The sequence below is a fragment of the Helicoverpa zea genome, chromosome 21 (assembly GCF_022581195.2).
Source record: "Helicoverpa zea isolate HzStark_Cry1AcR chromosome 21, ilHelZeax1.1, whole genome shotgun sequence".
Classification (NCBI taxonomy): domain Eukaryota; kingdom Metazoa; phylum Arthropoda; class Insecta; order Lepidoptera; family Noctuidae; genus Helicoverpa; species Helicoverpa zea.
In genome coordinates, this window is record NC_061472.1 from 5207500 (window position 1) to 5235405 (window position 27906).

Consider the following 27906-nt stretch of genomic DNA (forward strand, 5'->3'; position numbering starts at 1 on the left):
GGAAGTTACCAGTTAGTTATAAAGAGCGAATTCGGCCCGACCCAGAAATTGAACCCGAGACCTCGTGCACAGCAGCCGCGCTATGCGACAAGTGAACCAACTAGGCGCCAAGATATAAATGATTAGCGAGGTATCTGTGCCTACCCACATACGAACCGACAGCAGATAGAGAGGCCATTAGACTAGGGCTGCAATTTAAACACCAGCTCCTTGACCATTTGAATGTTGATGAAAGTAGCAAGAGCTAAATAATATGTAATAATGGTTATTATCCAGAAAACTTCTCCATCTACCTAGCCTTTTCCCAGCTATGTTCAGGTTGAGTACCTACCCATGCTATGCGACCAACTGCGATATGCCCATGTGATCTCCTCAATCCAATCAATCATCAGGCAATGCGATACCCCTTTTTAAGACAGATTGTCAGACTATCCGTAACTACTGCCACAGATGTTTAAATGACAGCCGCTGCCCACTAATTTAGCTGCCCGCTACACACCCATCCCCGGATCGACTGCGCCAAGACCATCGAACCGTGCGGCATTACTTACACTTGCTTAATTAAGCAGTAACGTAATTTCGTTGAAACATTCATCAATTTTAATACGCAAACGTAAATTTGGATTGTTTACAGTTGCTGTCCGATTGAGTGACAGTAAAAAGAAACGGCTTCTTTTTTGTTAAAAATAAATGCAGCTGATACAACAACATTGCGACACTCGTGGACTCCCGTGCCGCAGTCTTATGCAACCGTGGATATTTTGATGAATGCCGAATCCATCCCCGCACACATGTGCTTATATTTCGAATCCAGGAATTTAACTAAGTAGCACAGAACTGCTGACCGAACTATGTCATTTGTTAACCAGGAGACATTTGGAAAATAATTATAGACTTATAGTAGCAAGCGAACATTCTTCCTTGCGCAATCACGAGCTTTTGTTCAGTAACGGAGCTTGACTTGACATTTTTGTACCCACCACGAGGCATTGATCGGTTTTGAGGGTGAAACAAAGGCATCGTTTTTCTTATCTTTTTAACCGTGTGTTAAATATAGAACCCATTATCAATTTAACATTAAGAGTAAGTTCCTACCAACTGATATTGCAAAATGCGGGCACCACCAGTGTGAGGGTCAGCCAAACATAAATGTCAAGTCAAGTGGGTAAGCAGACCTATTATGTAATTATTTATTACACTATAATTTATTTTGGAGAATGAAAATTGACAATTAGCTTTTATAAGTGCCATAACTCCTAAGGATGATGATGATAGAGCCATTGATCAGATTTGAAACCATTTTATTTTTGGCTTTTAAATTAACGAATCCATACCTAGGTCAATATTTACTCAATTGAATGAAGTCTACCTAATATTGTTTTCACATTCTCACTATCCGTACCGGATCAATCTACAACGGTGATAAAATTCAATGCCTATCATAACGTACGTTTGTTATTTATAAGCAATCTGACGTTAGAGACGCAGGACGCGCAGGTGATCGGCAATCGATGTGGTTTTGATGCTACTTGCGTAGAACAACTGTTATAGTTTTTAGTTGGATATCATTCACCTAGCGGGTAACGTCAGTGAAGGCGCGAACTGACGTCCACCTGGAGCGATGGGTGTGTGCACCGTGTATGCCTGTCAATGCAGAGTGGATATGCGGCAAGCGGCGTGACGCGACCTGCGCACGCAGCCTCGGCCCGCAACTGCCAATAACCCGCTAGAAGCCGTAGAGCGCGCGCCACTCGCTCCTGAACAAAATATCGACGCGTAAACCGACGACCACCCTGATAACTCCCTCACAAAACTGTGCCATAGTTTATAGTGCAACCTCCTCAATACTTACGTGAATTTATTTCAAATCAACGCTCGTCGACACCCGTAGAACAGTGCACCACGTTATCAGTTTATCAGTGAACTGTACAACACACGTTTTTTCATGTAAGTAATATATTGTAATATATGTAACTATATTTACTATACGGAATCTATTCAATACAATTCATTATCTATTTGTATAAATAACAACACAGTTCCTGCGACAGTATTAGTGGATTCTGAAAGACAGGTTTTCACGGTTGAAAATGATAAAGTGGTTCATTTTTCGATGAAAAACAATGTTCGTACTCTTTTCAAAATTATTTAAATGATTATTGGAAAATCTTAAGCGTTAAGTAGTAGGTACTAAATGTTAGTTAATAAGTGAAGTTTATCTTATTAACATGATATATACTTATTTCATAGAGCTTAGATGCAATTATGGTAGCTATCGGGAAGGTTTTTTAAAAGCTGGACTGCTAAGGCCACTCGGGTTACGTAAGTTTTGCTTAGTTAAGTACAACTTGCACATAATTTTCTAAATTTTTAAAATTTCTAAACAATCACGCTGTTTTTGTAAGAAAACCTGAACGTTGTTGAACAATGAATTCATAAAAATTTAACGCCCGTCATCCGTTGCTTTCTCGTTAACGTTTTTTAATTAATTGTAGGAATATTTATGCATGTAAAGATTTGCAAATAAAAATTGCTCATGTAGACAGATATATATAGGCACCTATTAATTTACCACACATGGTATGGTCCTAAAAAGCTCAGAATTTTCAGCTTCAGTGAATAATGAAAACGCACTGTGATGTGCAATGCAATTAGCTGATAACTTTTATATGACAGCAAGGGTCATAATCGAGGCACAGAGGTCGGATGTCCAGCTGACAACGTAGATTATAATTATGATAAATAATTGGACAGTTAACAGAGTAAATGTACCTACATGCACCAACAAAAAAACTGCGCAATCTTCCACCCGCGGTTTCAGTGGGGTCTCAAAAACACTACTTCGATCATCCGGATTTAAAAGTAACCATCCTCGATAAATGGGCTATCAAACATTGAAATACATTAAAAAAAAAAACTATTATATAGGTATGTAAGATATCACCAAAAAATCCCTAAGTTTGAAATATCATTTGAAATTCTAAACAATTCAAATCCCACCAAAAACATTAAATGTAAAAAAAAGCCAAGCCTCTACGCAATTCTTCCACCGTAAAAAGTTTTGAGATCGCATAGAAGCCAAGTCCTGTTCAACTTTATTTGTAATAATAAATGAATATTTTGTGACTATATCAATAGTTTTGTTCACATTACAATTATATTGACTTGGTCGTATTTAATACATAATAACAATATACCACACTATGTAACTATAAACAAGTAGTAACATTTTGTATATAAATAAATAACAAAGTTATCAATGCAGTTAAAATTCATACACAATGGTCTTGAAAAACCGCAAATATAAATTTGTTTCCTATTTTTTATTAAGTTTTAAGGTTTCTATAATTTTCCCTTTATATGTAGCTAATAACCTATCTTGGTGCCAAATTTTAAGGTTCTAAGTTTGCTAGAAGTACCTTAGACTTTTGATGATCGGTCAGTGAGTCAGTGAGTGACAAAATGGTGTAACTTTGATCGCTCATAACTCGTAAACTATTTATTCAAATGTCTTGTAATTTTAAGACTGAGCTTGTTCTAATACTTACTCTTCGTCATCAACCTAAACTCCTAGCTTTGTCCACATGGAAGATACAGGGGGTTGAAATAGCTACGAAACGCTTCGAGAAAAGATGGTACGGCCGTGCCCGCTTTGCTCGAGTCTTGGCGAGGGCACTGCCGTGCCCTCAGATTAGATTGCTCCCTTGTTTCTTTCATGGCGATTTGTCTATAGATCGAGGTTTTATCTCCATATCTTAGGTACCTAGGTATACTCTATGGGCTGGTACTTATGTAAGTAGGTACTTGTACCTACACTACAAGATAATATTGGTACTTACACGTCAATTCAACTTCATAATGTTATTTTTATCATATTGAGTGATAGGTTCAGTTACAGTAAACAACGATTGGATTTTGTTTCATTGTGACTGATATAATTTTTTTTACAATTCCGTGACTGAAAAAGGAATTTCGTCATGTCCTGCCTGTTTGATATTCAATCAAAACAAACTACGCAATAAAAATTCTTATAAACGTTAATAGAAAAGTTTTTAATTACTAGGCATGTAAGTAACTACCTATGTATGAAAAAAACCGGCTAATTGTGAGTCGGAATCGCGCACGAAGGGCCCTACCATTATTTATAAAACGGACAAAAATCACGTTTGTTGTATGGGAGCCCCCCAAAATATTAATTTAATTCTAGTTTTCAGTATTTGTTGTTATAGCGGCAAAAAAAATACATCATCTGTGAAAATTTCAGCTCTCTTACTATCACGGTTCATGAGATAGCCTGGTGACAGAGGAGCGAAAACAATAGGGTCCCGTATTACCCATTGGGTAACATTTCGTACCTACAATGAGCCCTAGGTATTGAAATTTTTATATTATAAACCGTTATACTATGGCGTGAATCCACATGTGTTGAACATTCGAGGAATGCGAAACATCTGTACCTAAAAATAATAATGTTAGTTTTTAGGAAATGGATGAATGATTCAAGGACTGCAATTCGGAATACTATAAGTTACATCCTGCTACATATTACTTACTTATAAAGTTGAATAATTTGTTTCCTTTAATACGCGCTAATCGCAATTCAAAAATATCAACGTTAGATAACCGATTTAGCTGTTTATCCAGGTGCAAGAAGCTATATTCCCGTGGGTCGCGGGTGAAACCGGTGGCAGAAACTAAGTCATCCTTACTAATATTATAAATCGGAAAGTGAGTTTGTTTGTTTGTTTGTTTGTTTGTTCCGCTTTCACGCCGTAACTACTGAACCGATTGCTTTGAAATTTTGCGGACGTAAAGTTAGAAGTCCGGAATAAATAATAGGGTACTTTTTATCCCGAAAAAAATAGATATTCCCGAGGGAAAACAAAAATATTGTTTGCTTGATGGATGGATTGTAGATGGCGCTGTGTGTCGTTTAAAACAAGGTAATATATTGCAAACGAAACAAAACTAAAAGTAGGTGTTCCGGTGATGCTCATGCGTAATCTCGATGCCCCTAGACTGTGTAATGGTACCAGGCTGCGTGTCACTCAGCTTGGGTGGAACATTATTACAGCCACTATTTTAACTGGCGCAGCAAAGGGTGAAAGTGTACTCATTCCTCGGATTCCGATTATTCCAACAGAGCTCCCATTTCAATTTAAAAGACTACAATTTCCTATAAGGGTTTCATTTGCAATGACCATTAATAAAGCACAAGGCCAAACTCTAAGGGTTGCTGGAGTACACTTAGAAAAACATTGTTTTTCGCATGGTCAGCTCTATGTAGCGTGTTCCCGGGTTTCCAGTGCCCAAAATCTGCATGTTTTTGCTCCACGGGAAAACGTATAATATAGTGTACCATTCAGTTTTGGTTTAACAACTAATCGTATCCAGCGTTACATCGCGCTTCTTAGATTTTTCCGTGGGAATGAGAAGTTTTCTTATAGTTGTGATTTATACCGCAATATAACCGAATTCCACGCGGGCGAAGCCGCGGGCGGAAAGCTAGTATTAAATAATCAATGCCTATCAAGTAGTTCTAAGTGTGAAATAAAGATTGCTGATAAAGACTATCGATAGCTCTTTAGAGGTACTTCAAGGATCCAATGCCAATGGCGAAATATGTAAACAATTCTGCACAAGGATCGATAGTAGGTACCTTCTTATGTTTATTCCTACTTGCCAGGTAAATATTTAACTATTGCACACTCTCACCCAGGCTATTTCTAAGCTGCTGATTGATTTTGTAATTTCCCGAAAGGTTTTATATGGTGAAATATGTGATAGGTAAAGCGTGAAATTTTTCATTCGCAAGTAATAAATCGATAACGGGCTATTAGTTTAAGGGATAACACAACAGTAGGAGAGCAAAAATAAGTACTTTTCGTAATAATAAAGTCTAGTTTTTATAAGTGTCTAGGACGAATGGATCTATGTTTTAAATAACAGAGTCCAATAGGTAGAGCAAGTAATTCGCCGTTGTATTTAATGCCTTTTCACAAAATGTTCTTTAAGTTAATATTGCCAATTGTTATAAAAAACACTTATCAAGTTTACAAAAATCTTTTATTCGGGATACTATACTATATAACCAAAGTACCGTAGTCGATCGGTCATGCAACAACTTAATTTAAATTTTCTATGAAATGAAATTAACGCTGGTGTAACGATAAGAAATCGATAAACTGTAGGCAACCTCGCCGCAACGGTTTACTCGAAGATGTTATTTATTATATCAACATATTTTTACCTGCCTAGTAAAATACCCGACTGGCAATTATTGCCGAGTGCAGAGTTTCCGGCCTCTTTCCCGTAAGGCCGCGTAGTGAAGACTATCTGCTACGCCATTTTTCCTTCAGGAGAACATAACATTTTTAATGCTCACGACTACCACGTTTTGTTAACATTGTCGTAGATATTATTCAGTAGGTATTGTTAGAACAAAGTTGTTCTTATTTAATTGCTCTCTCAATCAAGCTTGATATTTGTTTTCCACGTCCACGTTCTATAGAAGAAAACATATTAAATCGATGAACTTAATGCCAATCCCAAGAATTGTATTTCATTGAAACTGAAGAGAGTGCATAGGTAACTGACGGGGTTTATTTGAAAATAGTTATAGTACTTGTATTGAGAAAGAGAAAGGTGTACTATCATCTGTAGAGCGAGCTAATCAAAACATTATCGACCAAATATTTTCAAACATAATGTGCGGTACTGTAAACAATTACTTAATACGAATCTACCTATATAGTACAGCTATGTTCTGCCCTATGTATAGCTCAGATAGTCTGCTTAGCTGTGACAAGATGGCCCAAGTCCCAAAGACGGCTAAGTTTATTTTGATGCAGAACTCTTTTAATGTGATCTCATATGGACCGATTATCAACTGAAACACTGCTGTGGCGAGTTCAAAACTTTTTAAAAGAGACACATCCATCCTCCTACCCTTATCACAGTTTTATTTGGGGTCGACACAGCATATTTTCACATGTCCATACGCTTTTATTTAGGTACCATCTCACAAGTAACAATATTTTGCAGTCATATCGACTTTCGCATGGTCCATCCATCGTTTCCTTGGTCGAAATGTTTTCAATTCTTTGGAAACACACGGAAGTCTTTCAGCCGCACTCTCATCTTAAATTTTTAATTGCTTTCCATCGGTTCTGTGAAATTGTGACGTAACCCAAGAATGGTATGAGAGTAAATATCTACTGAAACTGAAGAAAACAATCAATAATTGAATGAGGGAAGCCGTAATATCCCTACTTGTTTATATTAAAGAAGATTGAATAGGATGATGTGGGACATCGGAAAAACTCCGTAGATAACTGAAAATTATTTGCTTATTTAAAGTTTATGCAAATAAACAAGAGGGTATATATCTCATCATATACGTACCTTTACTGTTATAACGATGAAATGTTGATGGTAACATCGGTATTTGAGTGTCCTGTGTGTCTACACATCCTGTAAAATTACTATAGTAAAACATGCTATGTAAACAAAAAATAATTTAAAAGGACAATGGGCGATTCCGGTCCAAATGTCCACCACGAACGAGACCTATATGGATAGATAGCCCGTTAAATATAGAACAGTTTTTTTTATGAAAGTAAAAAAACATATAATGCCTCAAAAACAGTTACAGCAAAATCAAATAAAACATTTTATAGATTTTTTCTATTTAATTTTTTCAATTACTTTTCGTGATGTTCGACTTCGTACTTTCTGTAACTTCTGACAAAATAGAATTGTTCATTATTAGAGAGAAGACACCACCAGTTACATCGAACTTTCTTAGATCCAGGCACCGCTCAGTATATTCAAGCACTTTTGGCGCCTCAATTGGTTAGTGATTTGTACATCCATCGGGCAAAATAATGGGCTGTTTATATGCAAATGTGTCTTACTCATCTTAGTTTTAGATAAAGTGCGGAAATGGAAGTGGAATAAAATAAAAAATAATAATTATAACATACAAAAACTACCGAAAATTAAGAATATATTTTTGGCTATAACTTTTTTTTGGCATTGTTTTTTTTTACTTTCTTAGTGAAAGTTACTCTAAATTAAGTGGACTATTTAATTATATAGGTCTCGTTCGTGGTGGACATTTGGACCAAACTTCATACATTCTTGCCCAATCTCCTTTGACTTTTGCTGGCAATGACTGTAGGTAACATAATAAAAAGGTATAAAATACAATCTTGATATAAGTTTATGCACCTCGTATTATGTTTAAGAAATGGTTTTCACGCCTATCTCAAAACGAATTAACGCTGGGATGTTATGAAAAACAGATGACACGTTTACGAACAAACTTCCAATCGGACACGAATACTATTGTGTTAAGACGAATAGCGCATACGCACATGACTGAGGATTGTCTTACAAGATACAAGGCATTCTTGATAAGAAGCGAGTGAGAGCATATTTTTTACATTGATTATTATTGTATCACAAAGCATACACCCCCATTCTCAGATACTTACGAGAGAGAACGAGCGACATATTATAACTTTCTTTAATCATAGGGTTTTCATAAGAATCTTCGATGATGGCGATGAAGACATAAATTGCTGAGCAAGAAACCTAAAAACAGAATCCTCAAACCGCAAATGGCCTCGATTAAGGGTCATCGCGTTCTCTATATGACGATGAAACAATAAACAAACCGTTATTGTTGTCTGGGCAATCTGTCATAAGTTCTGATCGTATCAGAAACGTGGCCTACAGGGCCCCGATTCTCCTAATTTTACTTAAGCGGCATACGATTCACGTTCGACTCGATTCGACTGAAATCCAATCCCGACTCGATTACGATTGAAGCGTATGTGGCATTCCGCAATTTTTTCTTTGAAATAAACGTTTTTATCCTTTTCTGTCATTCAATAATGACTCATTTTGTCTGCAAATGATTTACGATTGCAATATGATTGTAGAGCAAACTACCGTATAGACCAAAATCACCAAAATAGCAGACCAATCGAATACCTACGATTGGTCTTTTATTAGTAGCAGAATGCCCGATTTGGTTAAAACTGCTATTGCGATCATATTGCGATTCAATTTCTATTCGATTTTGACATTATTAACTTAGGAGAATCGGGCCCCAGATATCTAATGCAGTTACTTACATTTCCACAATCGAAATAAATATTTATAGGCTGGACATCGAACCCGCTGAACTGGAGTAGCTGACCGCGTAAGTCCGCTTTTAAAACACATTTATAACATTAACGCAATAGCTAAGTGGATAATTTAGATGTCGCCTTTCGCTAGTGATCGCCGCGAATGCTTTTAGAACAGGAACGGACATAGAAGAACCAAGTAGACAGGTAAGTAGGTCAATTAATGGAAATTTTAAAAGAAAATTAAACAATGGCACACTCCATCCTCCGAGCCTTTTCCCAAACTATGTTGGGGTCGGCTTCCAGTCTAACCGGATTCAGCTGAGTACCAGTGCTTTACAAGAAGCGACAGCCTATCTGACCTCCTCAACCCAGTTAAACAATGGCTCACTATCCTAAAGTAAAATGAAAACTATAGCTGTAAAATTAAATAAATTATACCTACCTCTACGATGTGTTTATGTGACAGTGTTCGGTCACAATAGAGAGGAATCATTTGCAAGCGCACTAAAGACAATGGGGAGAGTGCGACGCTCACACTGATTTGTTCCAGTTTCCTCAGCCACCATGGCTGTGCATCATTACGAAAAAGTCGTAGATCAGCTAGCCCACATCCTTTGTGCTAGACTTCGACCTATAGGCCTAGTTTTCTACAGATGTCAATGCCACCGTTGTCGCATGGCGGTTATATTGATCAAGTCAAAGATTTTCGTTGTATATTTGCCGATTTAGGTTAAAGTAAAAGTATGATGTCTTCGTAAATGTATCAAAGAAAGACATTTGCAAATTGTGCTCTATCTATGGTATGCTTAATTGTTTCTTATAAAGTTTAACGCTATGATTAGATATGTGAGTTAAGCACTTCAATAAGAGGTTGGATTATCTCAATTGGCACAGGTTGATAACAAAATGATTTGATCTCCTTGAGAATATCGTCATAAGTGGTAATAAGATGTAAAACCAGAGTTTCATATGATTTAATATTTATAAACCTGTTTTGAAATGCAACTTTTCAACAAACGTTTGGACCATCCGATGGGGAAAATAAAATACTATATGCATGTACCACAATTTTATGGCAATAGGTACCTACTATAGAAACGTAATAAAATGGATTTCTCTCGAACACATGTTGACCAAATTAATTACTTCACACTTTACAATCGCAAAATATGCTAAAGCATACCTACCTATATAAAAATATGCACGCGGACATTTACACAATAACTAATTGCTCGTAAATCGACAAATCTGAATTGCCGTACAAAATACTCCGTGTTGAATTTAAATATCATAATGTGGCATTTTGCACCGGATGTGAAAAAACGCATTAAAATTGTACCTACTAACGTATCCTATTTAAAAACTATTGTCTGCAACGGTAGAGCTTGTTACATGTGGTTGGCGGTTTCTATAGAAATTATAGGAAACTGATTTTCATCCACATTAGGCTTCTCTAACTTTTATAATCTAACTGCCTGTTCCTCGTGGTTCCACCTAATAAACTACTTCTCGCACCCTAGCCTATATGTCCTTCGAGAATCTAGATCGGTTTGTAGTTTTGGCGTGAAAGCGCTACAGATATGCAGAGTTACTTTCACCTACTCATAGGTAGGTACCTAAGTACCTAGGCGAAAACTCCCCTAGTTTTGTCAAATTTTCTTTTTACGTACTTCTGATTTTCCATCGGTATTTTGAAAGTTAACCAAAATACGTGAAGATAATTTCAATTTACGCAACATCTCATAGATTAACTGTAAATGTTCGGTTTTGTATTATCGGGATAGCATAATGTGTGCATGTAATGTTACGCATATGAGGTCGTCTGGCTTTCACCAGTCATTTTATCATTTAACAACAACACACGGCTCGCGCGACACTATCTGTATATCGCGGTACTTATTTGTACCATGTACCTACTTACCTATTCATATGTATAATAGGTACCTAGCTATAGTATCCATAACGATATACTTAAGTATGAATGGCAGTCGAACCTACCAATTAATTTAAATAATGATCTTCACTTGTTTGCAAATTATTTCAGTGGCGGTTACAGGAAAATGATTTATTGTATAACATATAAATAGGAAGGATATTGGGTTATTATTTATAGATACCTAATCGGGATTATTTTTACGTAATTTATCCTTATTTTGTACTTATTATTTCACCAGTAAGTGCTTAACCACAGTAAATACTTGCTTAACTACGTAGGTAGGTACCTACATACTATGCCTTGTCCCACTTAGTTAATTATGACTTAAGGGAATAAGTTCTTTTTTTAAACGGTGATATTTAAAGAAAATTTGAATACTTAGTTATTTTGGAGTAATTTGGGTGAGCCCAATTAGAACAGTTTAAATAAGTCATTAGTTCCTCCGCTTCTCTCACAAATCTCTTTTGAAATTAAAAATATACACTCTTTTGCAAAAAAAGCGGGCACCTATGCGAAATCTTAGTTTTAAGGGCTTTACGTGTATTTCAAATGGTTTTAATGATTGTAGTATGTTTCTAGCATCAAAAGGGTTAGCCAAGCATGCGCGAGAGTGTATTCTAAATTTAAATTTTGTACAATTGCTAAGAAATTGGTTAAACCTTGTTTTGGACTAATTGCTGGCAGAAAGTTCGTCGGTGTTTTGAAAAGTTGTTGAAGTGATTTTCAGAAAACTGCTAATGCAGTCTTAATTAATGATTAATGTACCTTTTTGTTAGATCAAAACATTTTTGAAAAACTATGCGTATTTGATAAAATTTTCACCTGCTCTACTATACTGATGATTGATGGCAATGTTAAGAGTTTCGGTATTTTAGTATAAAGCGTTCTTCTGTTTAGATATTATACCCACGTGTTTTAAAATATCGCTTTTTCATAATTAAACACTATTTAGATGAGTACCAGTACATTGGGCTGCGACAAAACCAATTTAAAGTAAGCAGTGCCGATCACAACTCGTCTCCTTTCCGACTTTGACATAAAAAATACCAAAGGAGATTGGGTAAGACAATTTGTCTAACCCACAAATTCATATTGCTACCATATTTTGTATGTCAGTGTCAGTTTTTTATGACAAATCCCGTTCATAAAAGACGTTTAGATTACCTCTGATTAACTACTTTTATCGGCTTACAGGCTTAGATAATGCTCATTCTATTTAATCGTCGCTTGACATAGTACTTAAAACGCTTAAAACGTTAAACTTTTCGTCAATTTTGAAGTCATAAAATTATATCTCATGCGTATTTGCTCATTTGTAATGGCACTTCATGTGACCATAGATATAAAATGGCATAATTATAGCAATACAGTTTACGAGCATCACGAGAGATAAATAAGCATAAAAATTACCTTACTTTGTAATCCATCCATTACAAATATTGTTAACAAGTTTTATCTCTAACAGCCAGTTTCTTCATCAAAAGTAAAAGTAACGGTCAAATTCATTTTTTCTATTAGTTTTGCTGTCACTTTAGCCTTGAAAAAACGAATTGACCGTTACTTTTACTTTAGACATTACTTTGACTTTTACTTTTGATGAAGAAACTGGCCGTAATTGAGGCATCGAATTCTTCGAAAATTGTACGTTGCTTATTTATCGAGGCAACGTAAAAAGTATGTCGCTAAAGATATTTTTTTAATGTCTTTTTACATTTCCAGCAATATTCTTAAGCATGCCAATAAAACTCAAGAATGTCATTAAAATTGAAATATTCTAATTCTATGGTTTTGCTTCAGATAAGAAAGTGGTGTAAAAAATAGTTAGGCTACTTAATAATCTTCGCAAAAAATATGTTTTAGCGATGAGCGATATAATTAAGTTACTTAAACCTACGTACTTAGTGTCGATTGGTTTTCCTTGTTCATTAGCCCACTAATTTTTATATTTTTTAGCTTAGAAATACCCCATATCAGTCCGCCCACGTCAGTCTGCCCACGCGGCCACTGGTCCTCTCTGAGTATTTTTCGCCTATTTTTAAAAGTAAAAATATTGGTAAGTATATTTTAGAATAAATTATATAGAAGTCTTATCTATAGCTATTTATTAGATACCTACCTATTTACTTAAATCCCTTTGGTCTTTTAACAATACGTCATTGTAAATACCTGAAACTCACCTTAAATAATTTGAAATACCTACCTAAAAGATCAATTTTAATCATCTTACTTACAATGAAAAATAAAAGCTTGTAAAAAGCAGGCTTAAAACCGCCATCTTGTACAAATAAGAAACATTTTAATTATCAAATCAATGCATTCACATACATAATTACATTCAATTATTATGACATAAGAGAAAAGCGTTCTAGTAACTGCAACAGTGCTTTTGTCCTGTTTCAGCTGACCGCAATGTCACACATGGTTTACAAGTATTTTGTAATAAAACAGTCGGAATCTATTGTTTTATTTGCATGGATAACGGAAAATGTAGTACTTACTTTCAGAGTGGAAATATTCATACCGTTGAATTTTACTGTGTTACTATTTGATTATACGAAAAACATTTGATACCTTCATATTTAACTATTCTACATTCTACATAGGTACTCAACTATTAGGGGAGCTCGTGCAAATTATCGTTTTAATAAAGCTTTTTCTGGTTATAAATGATATCTAAACACCTACCAAATGAAATCAAAATGGAATGAATGTATTGTGTGCAAGTCGAAATGGCCAGAAAGATTGTCACTTGTGATAGATATGTCAGCAAACCGAAGAGTATCGAAGAAGAACGCTCCGTCGACACCAAATAAAATTGGAATTTAGAATCATAACTTTATCGCCATTCATTGATTTGTTTGAAAAACATTTACTGCAGTGTCGGTAGTCAACGTTCACGTTACAAAAGTTAATGTTTAAGTTTTATGTCACAAATGAATAAATATATTTTAAGAATTTCAGTTGGAAATGATCTTTAAGCATAATGAGTGTTACCTATAGCTCCTTCCTCCACTAATATACTTTTTCTTTTCTCGTAAATACTGGGACCATAAACCGCAAGATAGGTAAATTACCCCTTTTTAATCCAATTTAAAATCATAAACAGTTGACGGAGCGATATCAGATTGTCACAATAGATGACCGAACCTTATCGCGTGTGACAATGTATTCCATCATAATTCCATTTCATGGTGACGAACACTTAATCATGTCGTTGTTTAATTAAGTTTTACCTACTTCTTATCGAAATGAGGAAATAGAATATAACTGGTCCTAGGCGTATTTGTTAGGTAAGAACGAAGAAAAGACTGTACCTACCTATACCCATTTTATTGGTAGCTAAGGATCGGCTAATAAGTGGGAATCAGCTTCTTTCAAAAACTTCATTCTTATTCTTATAACTGTGATCTTATTATCTCGATCTCCTCTATAAAAGACAAAATTATCTACATAAATAATATCAGAAAAGGCATTAACATTTTACTACCATTTTCTTCTTTGAAATCACCTAATCGAATCATTTAATGCCGAAGTTGAGGAACATCCTAGAATTTTCCCTTCATAACGATCCGAATGGCATCAGTACCTAATTTGATATTCGCAAAGTATTCTATGAATATTTCAATAATTTGTCTCTCTTGTCGTGATCCGTCTTGCTCAATTTTATGGAATTGGATCTCACACTACTGGGGCCCGATTCTCCTAACTTAATATTGTCAAAATCGAATAGAAATCGAATCGCAATATGATCGCAATAGCAGTTTTAACCATATCGGGCATTCTGCTACTAATATAAGACCAATCGTATTCCAACGACATTCGATTGGTTTGCGATTGGTCTGCTATTTTGGTGATTTTGGTCTATACGGTAGTTTGCTCTACAATCATATTGCAATAGTTAATCATTTGCAGACTAAATGATTCATTATTGAATGACAGAAAAGGATAAAAACGTTTATTTCAAAGAAAAAATAGCGGAGTACCACATACGTTTCAATCGTAATCGAGTCGGGATTGGATCGCAGTCGAACGTGAATCGAGTGGCGCTTAAGTAAAATTAGGAGAATCGGGCCCCTGGAATTTACCTTTGCTTTTGTGAGGTTTGTAAGCCCGTTGATCAGGATCTGGGGGGCGTTCAACGTACTTACACATGTTATCGTAAACTATCGTATGTCATGAGTGTACTATTGATTACTACAAAGGGTCTAATCGGTTAGTTATAATATCCCTACAAATAGGTGTAACACATGGCTCCGTTAAACAAATAATTTCCGAGTAAAACGTTACTTTTTAACACGTAAGATACCGTCGCGAGCGTAATGTCATAGAACGGTATCGAATTAGCATCGTTTGCGCTGCCGAAGCTGCCGTGGTATAACAAATAGATTTGACTGAAGTTCATTAAACCTTGGAGAGAATAAAAAAAATCTCTAGGTATTTATCCACAAAGGTTTTGAAAAATTCTATCTAAGCCATTATTTTTCCCATCTTTCGATCACCCTGCTCGTTTCAACCGTAAAACGTAATCAGCTGAATGGGAGTTATTTATAGATACGATTAAAGTCACCCTTTGTTGATGTTTATTTTTATGTACAGTACCTATCAACTTTATTATACCTAAGTACCTACCGATGTGTCATATATTTATCGTTAACAAGGGCCCGATGGTCTAATAAAATACGAATCTGTAAACACGAAATGACGACGTGATTATCGCTTAGAAACGTAATTTCCATATACTGACTTATTTAACTTTCTACTATATAGCGGTTTTCCAATTGAAAATTGAATTTTTGTCTCAGGTTTTGGCCCATATAGTTTTAAACGAGTTTATGAACGATATGTTCCTATTTGGGCCAATAACATAAATTAGTTGAATGAATTCCCAATGTACCTACCATCATAGATCTTATTACTTACTTTTCAGTTTTCTATGGGTTCCATAGGAAACTATGAAAGTCTGGATAGTTAATTACGTAGAGCGACTAGACATAATATTGGGCGGCCGCACCTAATTTCCATACTACCGACTTGGTGCAAAGTTCGTTGACCTAGTAATCCACTATGCGCTCCACTTTTCGGTAACTGTCGCTATAATTAATTAGCACACGGGCCGTATTATGATTCGTTAATGTTAGCCAGATTCTAGCACGATGCATATGGAGAGCAATGCTGTGAAATGGATGGATGGATGGAAGTAGTATGTCCCATCTGGGAAAATCACAAAAAGGTCCTAGAAAACATGCGTGTTACCCAGTTCTAAGTCATTTAAAATTAAACTATTCTTATAGGTACGACCTCCAAGAATTAAGAAATTACCTATGATACGAAGTTGACGAAAATTAAAAACCTACCAATTCTGACATCAGTCATTTCAGCATCATTTTGTCATCAATATAATGTTTTGTTGATGTATTTTTATAAAATTTTAATTATACACTTTTTATAGAGATATTACTGAAAATTGGAATGTGATGAATGCCTATGGGTACTCTTCATCAGTAACTCTACAGTCAGCATGATCGAAAATCTTAAGTCGCTTACGTTGGTTTACAAATTCTAAGCAAACATACCTACTTTAAGTGTCAATATATTCATTCATGATACACGAAAATAAAGCAAATGAATGGACGTGGCAGTCTAATGATGATCTAACGAATAATCGTGTTTATTATTGTCATTGTTAAGCAATAATTACATTTAATTAACTGGTGTAATGAGCAGCTGTTAATGTATGGTAAGTACTAAAGGGTTTTGTGTTTGAAAGTTTTCATTCAGTTGTAATTAATATAACTTCCTCCACTAGGGACCTAGGTACTATGAGTAACACTTAACAGGCAAGCTAACGTAGGTAACATTAGTATTGCAGTCCTGAACTTCTAATAAATGGCATTTATCTTTGGTTACAGATGTCAAAAGTAAGCAGAAGACGATAGTGCGGGGGGCCGGGATGCAGGCGGCGGCAGGGGCGGTCATGCTCGCGGTCCGGGCAGGATAGCCGGCGCTCGCAGCATGTGGGTGCGGGCGGCGCGCGCGATGCGGGCCCTGCGCCGGGCAGCGCTGCTGGTGCCCCTGGCACTCACGGCGCTGCTGTTGTTGCTGCTGCCGCGCCCGCCGGCCCTCGCACCCGCGCCACGGAGCCCCTCCCCCCCACCACCGCTAAGGGTTGACTTGCACATTGAGGTAAACAACCAAAATTAATAGGAATTTAATAGGAATCTACTTTCAATCTACACTTGGCGACGCGCAAGTTCCAGTTTCTTCAAATTTAGCTTCCCATACTTAGGTACGTTGTGAAATGATTGAAGGTGGGAGACATACGGTATCTAATCTCTCTGATCGTCCAATATTACCTACCAGCGATTTAAACCATCGCGTTGTTTCGTGAATGAGAATGTTGGTTGTTGATGCTATCAGCCAAACCAACCAACCAACCAAACCAACCAAATAATTCGTGGCCTCCAACGTAATCTGAATCGGAACTAGACGGAATAACAAGATGCACTCCACCGTTGCAATAACGAACACCGGTTAATGAAGTGTAAATATTTAACAATTGTTGTGTATCTATGCACGCGTCGGCTTCCGTAAATAAAGCAGTGCGCTACCGACCACCGGCCGTTTCACTTGTGTCCTATATCCGCGTCCCAGTCCGCATACCTAACATTGGCGACGAGCGTATATCTGCGCGTAAAAAGGATAAACCACGTGTTGTAAAGTGTTTACAATTATAAAGTGAGTGAAAATGGCGAATAATGTGCAATTCGGCATATTAAGTACGTTCGACCACAATTCTCAAACATGGCGGACATACAAAAGCCGTATAGGACAATATTTTGTCGCCAACGACATTAACGAGACAACTGATGCGTCGGGCAAGAAAAGAAAAGCCATCCTTCTTAGCGCACTCACTGAGGGCACATATAAATTGACTACGGATTTGGTGCGGCCCAAGGACATAGAAAACGTGCCGTACGAAGACCTCCTGTCTGCGCTGGACGAGCATTTCACCCCAAAATGCGTTGGGTTTGGGGAAAGGCACAATTTTTATATAGCAGTCCAACAAGCAGGAGAAACGTATTCTCAATGGGCCGCGAGATTGCGCGGGCTCACGGAGAAGTGCAAGTTTCATAATGTAGAAGAGGCACTTCGCGACAAATTTATAATGGGTATGCTGCCCGGTCGCGAAAAAGAAAAAATATATACCAAGGACCTGGCGGACCTTACACTGGCTAAGGTCGTGGAGTTGGCGGAGAATTTGAGCCGAGGCCGCGCCGCCGCCGCCGCAAGTGCGGGCGCAGGCGCGGGCTCGGGCGCCGCTGGCGCGGCCCCTGACGCTGCCGCGGCGTCTATATCCACGGCGACGGAGCAGCTTTACAAAATTGCTCAGAAAAGTGTTAGTGTAGGGAAAGTAAAGTGTGGTGTGTGCGGTTTCTCTAACCACAAATCTGCAGATTGCAGATTCGCTAATTATGTGTGCAAGAAATGTCACGTAAAAGGGCATTTACGTAAAATGTGCGGGAAAGTGAACTACGTGGTGGTAGGAAACGGTGACAAGGGTGAAAGTGACGGAGATGATGACGGTGAGCTATTTTATATCCGTTCCTTCAGAGGCGAACCCATGGTGGAAACGATTTTTGTAAATGACATTCCGTTTGAGTTCCAAGTAGATAGCGGGTCCGCGGTCACGGTAGTGTCGGAGGGGTTCTACGAGACACATTTTAAAAATGTGCCACTAGCAAGTACTCGTAAACAACTAATGACCTATAACGGTGGCAAAATTATATGTTTAGGTACGTTAAATTTACCTATTAGCTATGCAGAACAAACACGGAATATAGCGCTTTACGTGGTCAGGGACGGAGGCCCACCGCTGCTGGGGCGGGATTTCATATCTTTATTCAATTTGCAGTTGACGGGCGCTCCAGTAAATTACGTTAAGTCAGAAGATTCCGTGCAGGAATTACAAAAAAAATATTCAGACCTATTTTCATCTAAATTAGGAACGTTTAATAAATATGTTATTAAACTATCGCTGAAAGAAGGTTCAAAACCGGTTTTCTGCAAAGCTCGGCCGGTAGCATTCGCATTACGAGACAAGGTTAACGAAGAAATCGATAGACTAGTCGATTTAGGTATTCTCGAACCGGTCGAGTACTCAGAATACGCATCCCCGATAGTTCCCGTGTTAAAGCGCAACGGGACAGTCAGGCTGTGCGCTGACTATTCCGTATCTATCAACAAGCAGCTGCTTGTCGAACAGTATCCACTTCCCACTACGAATGAGTTATTCTCAAAAATCCATGGCGGCGAACAATATAGCAAACTCGATTTATCAATGGCGTACAATCAATTTGTATTAGATGACGAATCAAAAAACCTAACATGCATCAATACCAACCGTGGTTTATATAGGTTCACGCGTCTGGTTTTCGGGTTGGCTAGCGCGCCGTCCATATTTCAACGCGCCATGGAAAGTGTTTTAGCTGGGTTAAAAGGAGTTGTCTGTATGCTTGACGATATTTTAGTCACGGGTAAAAACCGACGGGAACACCTAGAAAATCTGAATGCGGTTTTAAAGCGTCTACAAAATGCTGGATTAACGTTACAGAAAGAAAAATGTAGTTTTTTTCAGGACGAAGTCAGTTATCTAGGTTATATTATTACGAAAAACGGTCTTAAGAAATCACCAGAGAAAATTAAAGCAATGATTGAGGCACCGGTGCCCACAAATGTCAGCCAGTTGCAATCATTTTTAGGGTTAATTAATTACTACAGGAATTTTATACCTAATACATCCACCATTCTCAGTCCATTATATGACTTATTAAAAAAAGATAATAAGTGGGAATGGACTAGTAGGCATGACTCGGCTTTTAGGGAAATAAAGGAGTTAATGACGTCGGACCAAATACTTGCTCATTATGACCCAAACTCGCAATTAATATTAACAGTGGATGCTTCTCCGAGCGGGTTAGGAGCGATCTTATCACAAATAGGCAAGGACGGGGTTGAACGACCTATTTCATTCGCTTCACGTACGTTGAATGCCGCGGAAAAACGTTATGCGCAAATTCAAAAGGAGGCTACAGCCATTATTTACGGCGTGAGGCGATTCCACCAGTACCTCTATGGTAGATTCAATCCTTTCATTCTAAGAACAGATCATAAACCATTATTATCAATTTTTGGTCCATATAAAGGTATCCCCGAAATGTCAGCAAACAGATTGCAAAGGTACGCGTTGTTTTTAAGTAGTTATAACTATAAAATTGAATACGTGCGCAGCGTTGACAACAGCGCGGATTACCTGTCCCGTTCTAGCCTACCGCGCTCGCGCCACGAGTGCGCGTGTACCGAACAGTGCCGGTGTTGTGATTGCGAGGTGGCATATGACCGCGCGACTTATGTTTGTTTTGTTATAGATAGTAGCATGCCCGTAACGCTAGATAAATTACGTGATGAAACAAAAGCTGACGATGTTTTAAAACGCGTGATTAATTATATTTTAAATGGTTGGCCACCGAGGGAAAATGACAGTCGTCTTAAGCCATTTTATTTATGTAAGACACAATTATCTTACGAGAATGGTTGCGTAATGCGGGGTCATAAGATAGTTATACCAACGGGGCTATATGAACGAATTTTGAAAGAGTTACATTCTTCTCACTTAGGTATAGTTAAAACCAAGGCCGAAGCTCGATCAAGGTTTTGGTTTCCAGGGATTGATCAGGCGGTAGAAAAAATGATAAATTTATGCGATATATGCATTCAATTACGAGCTTCCCCCTCGCGCGCCACTGTAGTGCATTGGAGCACTCCACCCAGCCCGTTCGATAGGATTCATATAGATTTTTTGGGACCGATAAGGGGTTGTGTCTATTTAGTGGCAGTAGATGCTTACTCTAAGTGGTTAGAAGTATATGAGATGAATGCCGCCACGTCTTCAACGGCGGTAATCAGAAAACTTCATGAGTTAATTTCGAGGTTCGGTGTTCCAAAAACGATTGTAAGTGATAATGGCACAGCATTTTGCTCACAAGAGTTTCAATTGTTCTGCGCGACTAACGGAATAGTGCATATCACGTCACCGGTTTATCATCCGCCTAGCAACGGCCAGGCAGAAAGCTTTGTAAAGATTGTAAAAAAAGGTATAAAGTCTTGTTTATTGTCTAGTAATAGTACGAAGGATACATCAAAAAAGTTACTTAAATACCTTATGGATTATAGGAATTCGGTTCATTCCACTACGGGTTTGTCTCCTGCTCAACTAGTTTTCGGTCACAAGTTGAGAACGCGGTTGGACTTGCTCAAGCCTCCGTCGTCTGCACCCTTGTCATCGCCTATGTCTAACCTTAGTAAACACCAACAGTGTATGCCAACTAAACAGACCAAAGAACTTAAAATTAATAGTTTTAAGGAAAACGATATTGTTTTATATAAGAAATTTATTAATAATTTAAAGTATACATGGTGTAAAGGCGTAGTATTAAAAAAAATAGGCAAAGTAGTGTATTTAGTGAAAGACATTAGTAGTTCGGAAAGTTATAAAAGACATGTAAATCAGCTGTTGCTTTACAAAGGAACCATTAATGGGGGACGAGATGTTAAAGTAAACTTACCTGGGTCGTCGCCGTCGCCGCCGCCATCGTCGCCGTCACCGCCGCCATCGTCGCCATCGCCGCCGCCATCGTCGCCGTCGCCATCGCCGCCGCCATCGTCGCTGCCGCCATCGCCGTCGGTTCTGCCATCGCCACCATCACCAACTCGGTCGGCATCCTCGCCTCATCCATTGGCATCTCAGGGCAGGCAGGGGGAAAATAGAAGGCAAGAAGTGTACGAGCCAAGGGAGGAAGATGAGATGAACGATGAGAATGGAAGTCAGAGTAGCCCGGAGGAGGACTTTCAGGAAGCGGAAACGACCAGTGTAGTAGAAACCCCACCCAGAATGGTGTTACGCAAAAACCCTACGCGTAATAAAAAGTATTTTTAGTTATTATTGTTATAGTTATTAAGGAGTTAGAAGTTATGCAAATAACTAGAGGGAGGAATGTTGTGTATCTATGCACGCGTCGGCTTCCGTAAATAAAGCAGTGCGCTACCGACCACCGGCCGTTTCACTTGTGTCCTATATCCGCGTCCCAGTCCGCATACCTAACAACAATGTAAGATTGTTTAAATATTCTTTTACTTTCTCATAACATGTGCATTTAGGTGTACGGTTATCTTCACATTTCTCAGGAGTGACGGTTTCTGTCATTCTCTTGTTATCATTTCATCAAACATCTGACTAGTAAATACCTATGATCTGGGTTCCTGATTAATGGGGAAGCTGGAATCACTACAGGGTTTTTCTTCAATCACGGTCGATTTTGATTAAATACTGAGTGAACGAACCATTGTTTTGTGTTTGTCTAATGTGGCGGACCATGCAATCCTCCTTGTTGGTATACAAAGTTGTAAAAGCAAAACTCTTTTTTGCAGCCCGGCAAAAGGGGATACAAACAACTGATTGTGCTCATTTTACGTTGCCGTTGTTGCTAAAACGCAGACATTAGACTGTTAGAAATATAAACGCTGGCTGATGGCTCCATTTTTGACAGTTGTTTGTTGTATTTAATTTCAGAACGCTATCACGGAATCGGACTACGCAATAGGTCATGAAGACGAGACTACTAAGCTCCCGTGGTTCATGCGTGGAGGTGAACATCGTCCAAAGGAGTACGACCCTGAGGCTAAGCTGTTTCCTGAAGATTCACCAGGGGACGACAGGTACCTACTCGTTCATGGACTAGCTTTACTTGACAGAACAGTGGTCCTCTTTGCTGTGTCGAGAAACGATTGTATGTACTTCGGAGTGCATAAGACTTTACTTAACTCAATTTTCTGTTGTTGCAGAGTCGTTAATCAACTAATGTATACGCTACCAAAAGACGAAGATGTGCCTATAAAGAAAATCTTGCTAGCAAACGGATTAGGAGCGTGGGGAGTGTCAGGAGGTCGGACTGAGTTTATCCGGAACAAGTGTCCTGTAGACCGCTGCACTCTGACTGCAGATGCCCGAGATGCCGCTTCGGCTGACGCTATACTCTACAAAGATCACCACACTCCGTTCAATATAAAACGTTCACCCAAACAGGTCATTACATAAAATTTTCTATTTTTATTGAAAAAACGTTATACCTAGTTGTTTTTTTGAACGGGTAGATTGGGAATCATCATCTTATTGATCCTAAGAAAGATCGGATCAATTTAAGCTATCTTCATATCTTGAAAACTTGGTTTTTCATCGAATCGCCGAAACCTACTCATATAATTGCCACTGAATATCTTCTTTATATTCTAGATCTGGATCCTGTACTACCTAGAATGTCCGTACCACACGGCGTCACTGCGGCCGTCATCAGTGGACGTGTTCAACTGGACATCCACTTACCGCCGGGACTCAGACATCGTGGCGCCCTACGAACACTGGGTCTACTACGATCCCCTCATCACCGAGAAAGATCTTGATAGGAACTTTGCTGCTAATAAAACTAAAAAGGTAAACATAACTTATACAAGAGTGTAGGGCAGTTTGCATTGCGAAGTTTGAAACCACGGGAAAGACTTCATTTTCCGAGTTGCAAACAGTTTAATGTTGTCATTCGATCAGACGGTCATCAGCTGATGTAACAGATCTGACTGATTGACCTAAAATAAAACTGTCACTCGCAGGTCCAAAGAAGCTCTATCTTCTATCTCAAGAACAGATTAACACCGAAGCTTTTTTATCAGGTGGCGTGGTTCGTATCGAACTGTCACGCTCGCAATCGACGGCTGCAGTACGCGAGGCAGCTCAGCAAGTACATCCAGGTGGATATCTACGGCGCCTGCGGAGCGCATCACTGCCCCCGCACCGACCCCAACTGCCTCGAGATGCTCGACAAAGACTACAAGTTTTACCTCGCCTTCGAGAACTCCAACTGCCGTGATTACGTCACTGAGAAGTTCTTCGTCAACGGATTGCAGTTAGTTTTGCTTTTCATCACCAGTTTCAGTTGTCACCTGATTCATCTATTAGTTTGTCTTTCGTACTTAAAAGTGCTGTCATGTGGCATGTTCTATATTTATTTGTCTTCAGCTTGAGTCAAATGTGTTAATACGAAATTTCTTGGTTGCAGACACAACGTACTGCCAATAGTGATGGGGGCCCGTGCGTCGGAGTACGCGGCCCTGGCCCCGCACAACTCATACGTCCACGTTGAAGAGTTCGCCAGCCCCGAAGAGCTCGCCATGTATCTACGACGTCTTGATGAAGACGATAATTTATATAATTCTTACTTCAAGTGGAAGGTAAGAAGGACCTGTACATAACAGAGTAGTGTAGTTAAATTGTTTATGGAAGCTCCATATCAAAACGTATGTGTCAGAACTGCTTTTCAAACACACGTGCGGGACGGAGGTTGATCGATAGAGTAAATAGATTGTAGTCGTAGAGCTATTGAAATGATAACCATTCCATAACTTCTGTTCATCAGGGTACAGGAGAGTTCATAAACACGTACTTCTTCTGCCGCGTGTGCGCGATGGTGCACGCGAACGAGCGGCGCCAGCGCAGCGCGCACTACGACGACGTGCAGGCGTGGTGGCGCGACGGCGCCTGCACGCGCTCCGAGTGGCGCACCATGCAGAAAGACACCCGCGACAACGGCTAGGGGCGCACACACACATCGCGATCACACTAATTCTAGGTTTATCGCTTCTAGCCCACCTCATCCAAGAGGTTCGACGAATCTTAACAAACATCAGTCGCTGAACCCCGGCGCCATGCAATTTAGTCAATATTTGTATCGTGTCGCGAATCGAGTCGAAACTTGTAATCTCGTCCATATTAGCATAGTGTATACCTACACGATAATGTTAGTAGTTCTGTTATATTTTTATTAGATTGCCGGTGTTCGGTGTACGAGTTTTCCCCATAATATTTTTGTTATAGTGAGGCGCGTAGAAAGCGCATAATATAATGATTAAGGAATAAAATATAATTCGATGTTGTTGGCGCCCAACGTGGGTCTGTGGAAAATTGATGTGAACGAGACCTGACCTCTACAATCAGAAATCATGTGCAATAAAAAATCTTTGTCAAGCATAAAACATTCCATTGTATATAGTATTCAATTACTTAACCTACCTACTTTTAAACTATTTTATTACAGTCTATTAACGAATTTTATTAGGTTTAAGACAATTTTGTTTTGTATGTTAGCTGTTTTATAAATACTTTTGTAAATTATTTGAATTTTGTAAATATTTTTACTTACTAATACATGATTAGTAGGTATTTTATATTTAATGTTGAAACTATCACACCACAATGTGTAGTGAAACGGATAATATCCATGTTCTATGTTTTAAGCAAAGTTATAAGTTTTTGGACTAGACTTGATTGATGAAATTTTTCTTTATCGATTTGATCATTATTATACATGTTTTCATGCTTGTTAAAAAGCTCAAACTATAAGTCTAGTCATGTTGCCATTGTGACAGCACAATACCAAAAATAATCTTTCATGATTTTTGCGCACAATTTGCACAATTCGTAATGACGTTTTCATATTTTATAATTTAGATTATTGCACTTCTTAGAGAAGTTAAATTTTTATGATGTCTTTTCAATTTATTAAATTATTGAAGGTACTTACCTAGTATTCATATTTAATTATTATTGATTGAATGGTCTGTATGTTATGACTTATGAACTGTTGTTGTGTTGGTAATATTTAAATGTTATTTTTTTAGAATGTAAATCAATCTTAATTAAGAGAAGCCCAATACAAACAAAATGTCTGCAGTTATAATTTAATGCTGGTCTCTGAAGAAATAAAACATTTAAGTATTGTATTACAAAAAAATTAAAAACCTGGCTGTCATTACAGAGACTGAAAAATCTTGATAAATTTGTAGGTTTTAACATCAATTTTGAGGAAACCTGCATTTAAAGCTTATTTAAGTGTTCCTCTCCATAAATCCTTAATGTATCAGACTCATTGTTGTTTCATAGGATAATCCCACAATCTCCTAAAAATCTAGTTTTAAAAATAATCAAGTATCAATGTCTTTACTAACAATTGAATGTTAAAAATGTTAAGATCTCAAGAAATGTTGACTCCATGCAGTATGATAACAATTGCCTACCTACTTTATCGTTAACTGTGCATTTAAATATCATAGGTTAAAAAAAAACAGTTTAAATATGTTATCTCCATTAAAACATTCCATTTCTATTGTTCACGTACTTTGTGTAACACATTTTTATGTTATATTTATGTAGCAAATATTATATAGACCAGGGATGGCGAACCAATGGCACGTGTGCCCGTGGTGGCACGAAGCTAAATAATTCGGGCACGCCATTATTTCACAATTGAAATTATATATGTAAAAAATCCATAATGTGCGAGTAAAAAACAAGTCCTTTCTTCATAATCTTTTACCTTTTCATGTTAACTATTTGCCTACAGGCACGCCTCAATAATTATCATTGTGTTTTTTATTTAATTTGGCACGTAAGTCAATGAAGGTTCGCCATCCCTGATATAGACAATTCATTGTATAGTAAAAAGGAATGCTATTAGATAAACTATCGAGATAAAACAACATAGTAAATGAATAGGAAAGGGCAATTACTATGACTGGATCGAATGATTATGTGTATGAGACACCAATAAATTTATATTAATGTTATATATTTATATATACATATAATTGTTTATCAGTGTAAAATGAAAGTGCCATTCGTGTTTAAATTAATGACAAACCTTTTAATTGGACATCTAACTCTGAAGGCCTTTCAGTATGTTGTGATTAAACAAATACTAACTTAATTAAATGCTTATTGCAGTACAATTAAGCCACCAACATGACACCTAGTGTTCATTTCACCAATGAAAATAAATAAATGATGAATTCAACATGATTTGTTTTATTTATATCACAAAATGGAATAACAATAATACCTGTGTCTAGAGCACATGCAAAATAAATACTGCCTCAATATAACATAACAATTATTTATGTCAACTTCTCAAAATTAATATACTGCTTCAAAATCTCTATTAGTTTTGAATTCCTTTGCAACTGCAATTGCACATTAACACATTCAACAACAAAATTAATAGTATTCTGAAATATACTTTGAGCTTTATGCATATTCTGTGGAACTAAGACACCAAACCAGCGGATAGGATTAACCATGTTATCTGCATCATTTTCCACGACTCTCATCTGTTCTACACCATCTTCCTGTACAGTCTCACATACAGTGGAAGCTGAGAAATCTGTGCTGCTCTCTGTAGGAAGCCTTGCAGTACTTACAGAACTCTGGCCCATAATGTAACGAGACTTCGCTAAATGTATACTGCCATTCTTGATACTGGATTCTATGTTCAATTCGCAACGCATCTTTTCTTCCATCAAATGCAATTGCTTGACAATGATTTTGTCCAGCAACTCACTGGCTACAGCCTCAGAAGGGGCATCTGTGTCAGAAAAACGGATGGTTAGTTCTTTACTAGACAAAACCTTAGCTTTTATCATCCCTTTACAAGGTTTAAACGGTACTAATTACTGTGTTACCTTGTTTCTGCTCGGGCATTATGAAGTTTGCTTGTTAGCTAATGTGAATTAAATGAAAATCACAACACTGTAACTGTTTTTCTTAATCTAAACAAAATATTTCAACAATTCACAACTGTTCACAACAGTGAAATGATTTGTCAATAAATCCATCCATCCATTGACAATATTGACATTTCTCATGTGTGCGCCAAAAACAAGATTTCTTCTCTA

The 27906-nt window shown here is 37.7% G+C and overlaps 3 protein-coding genes across 3 annotated transcripts; 2 read left to right on the forward strand and 1 right to left on the reverse strand.

The window, feature by feature from the left end:
- The first annotated feature begins 1718 nt into the window (after positions 1 to 1718).
- Positions 1719 to 27029, forward strand: LOC124640625 (glycoprotein 3-alpha-L-fucosyltransferase A). Its single transcript, XM_047178482.1, has 8 exons — positions 1719 to 1947; positions 16986 to 17259; positions 22703 to 22848; positions 22975 to 23215; positions 23423 to 23620; positions 23854 to 24086; positions 24240 to 24411; positions 24597 to 27029. The coding sequence occupies exons 2-8, from the start codon at positions 17089 to 17091 to the stop codon at positions 24771 to 24773; spliced, it is 1338 nt and encodes a 445-aa protein (XP_047034438.1). The 5' UTR covers positions 1719 to 1947; positions 16986 to 17088; the 3' UTR covers positions 24774 to 27029.
- Positions 17633 to 21588, forward strand: LOC124640624. The gene is made up of 2 exons (XM_047178481.1): positions 17633 to 18659; positions 21449 to 21588. Exons 1-2 carry the CDS (start codon positions 17822 to 17824, stop codon positions 21460 to 21462), a joined length of 852 nt encoding a protein of 283 aa, XP_047034437.1. The 5' UTR covers positions 17633 to 17821; the 3' UTR covers positions 21463 to 21588.
- LOC124640626 (coiled-coil domain-containing protein 115) lies at positions 27025 to 27890 on the reverse strand. Its single transcript, XM_047178483.1, has 2 exons — positions 27694 to 27890; positions 27025 to 27596 (listed from the first exon to the last, which is right to left on the reverse strand). The coding sequence occupies exons 1-2, from the start codon at positions 27710 to 27712 to the stop codon at positions 27130 to 27132; spliced, it is 486 nt and encodes a 161-aa protein (XP_047034439.1). The 5' UTR covers positions 27713 to 27890; the 3' UTR covers positions 27025 to 27129.
- Between the last annotated feature and the right edge of the window lie 16 nt (positions 27891 to 27906).

Coding starts and splice junctions, on each gene's coding strand:
- LOC124640625 (XM_047178482.1), top strand. CDS start 17,089: ATGTGGGTGCGGGCGGCGCGCGCGATGCGGGCCCTGCGCCGGGCAGCG. Junction 17,260..22,702: donor GGGTTGACTTGCACATTGAG/GTAAACAACCAA, acceptor ATTTAATTTCAG/AACGCTATCACGGAATCGGA. Junction 22,849..22,974: donor GATTCACCAGGGGACGACAG/GTACCTACTCGT, acceptor CTGTTGTTGCAG/AGTCGTTAATCAACTAATGT.
- LOC124640624 (XM_047178481.1), top strand. CDS start 17,822: ATGGCGAATAATGTGCAATTCGGCATATTAAGTACGTTCGACCACAAT.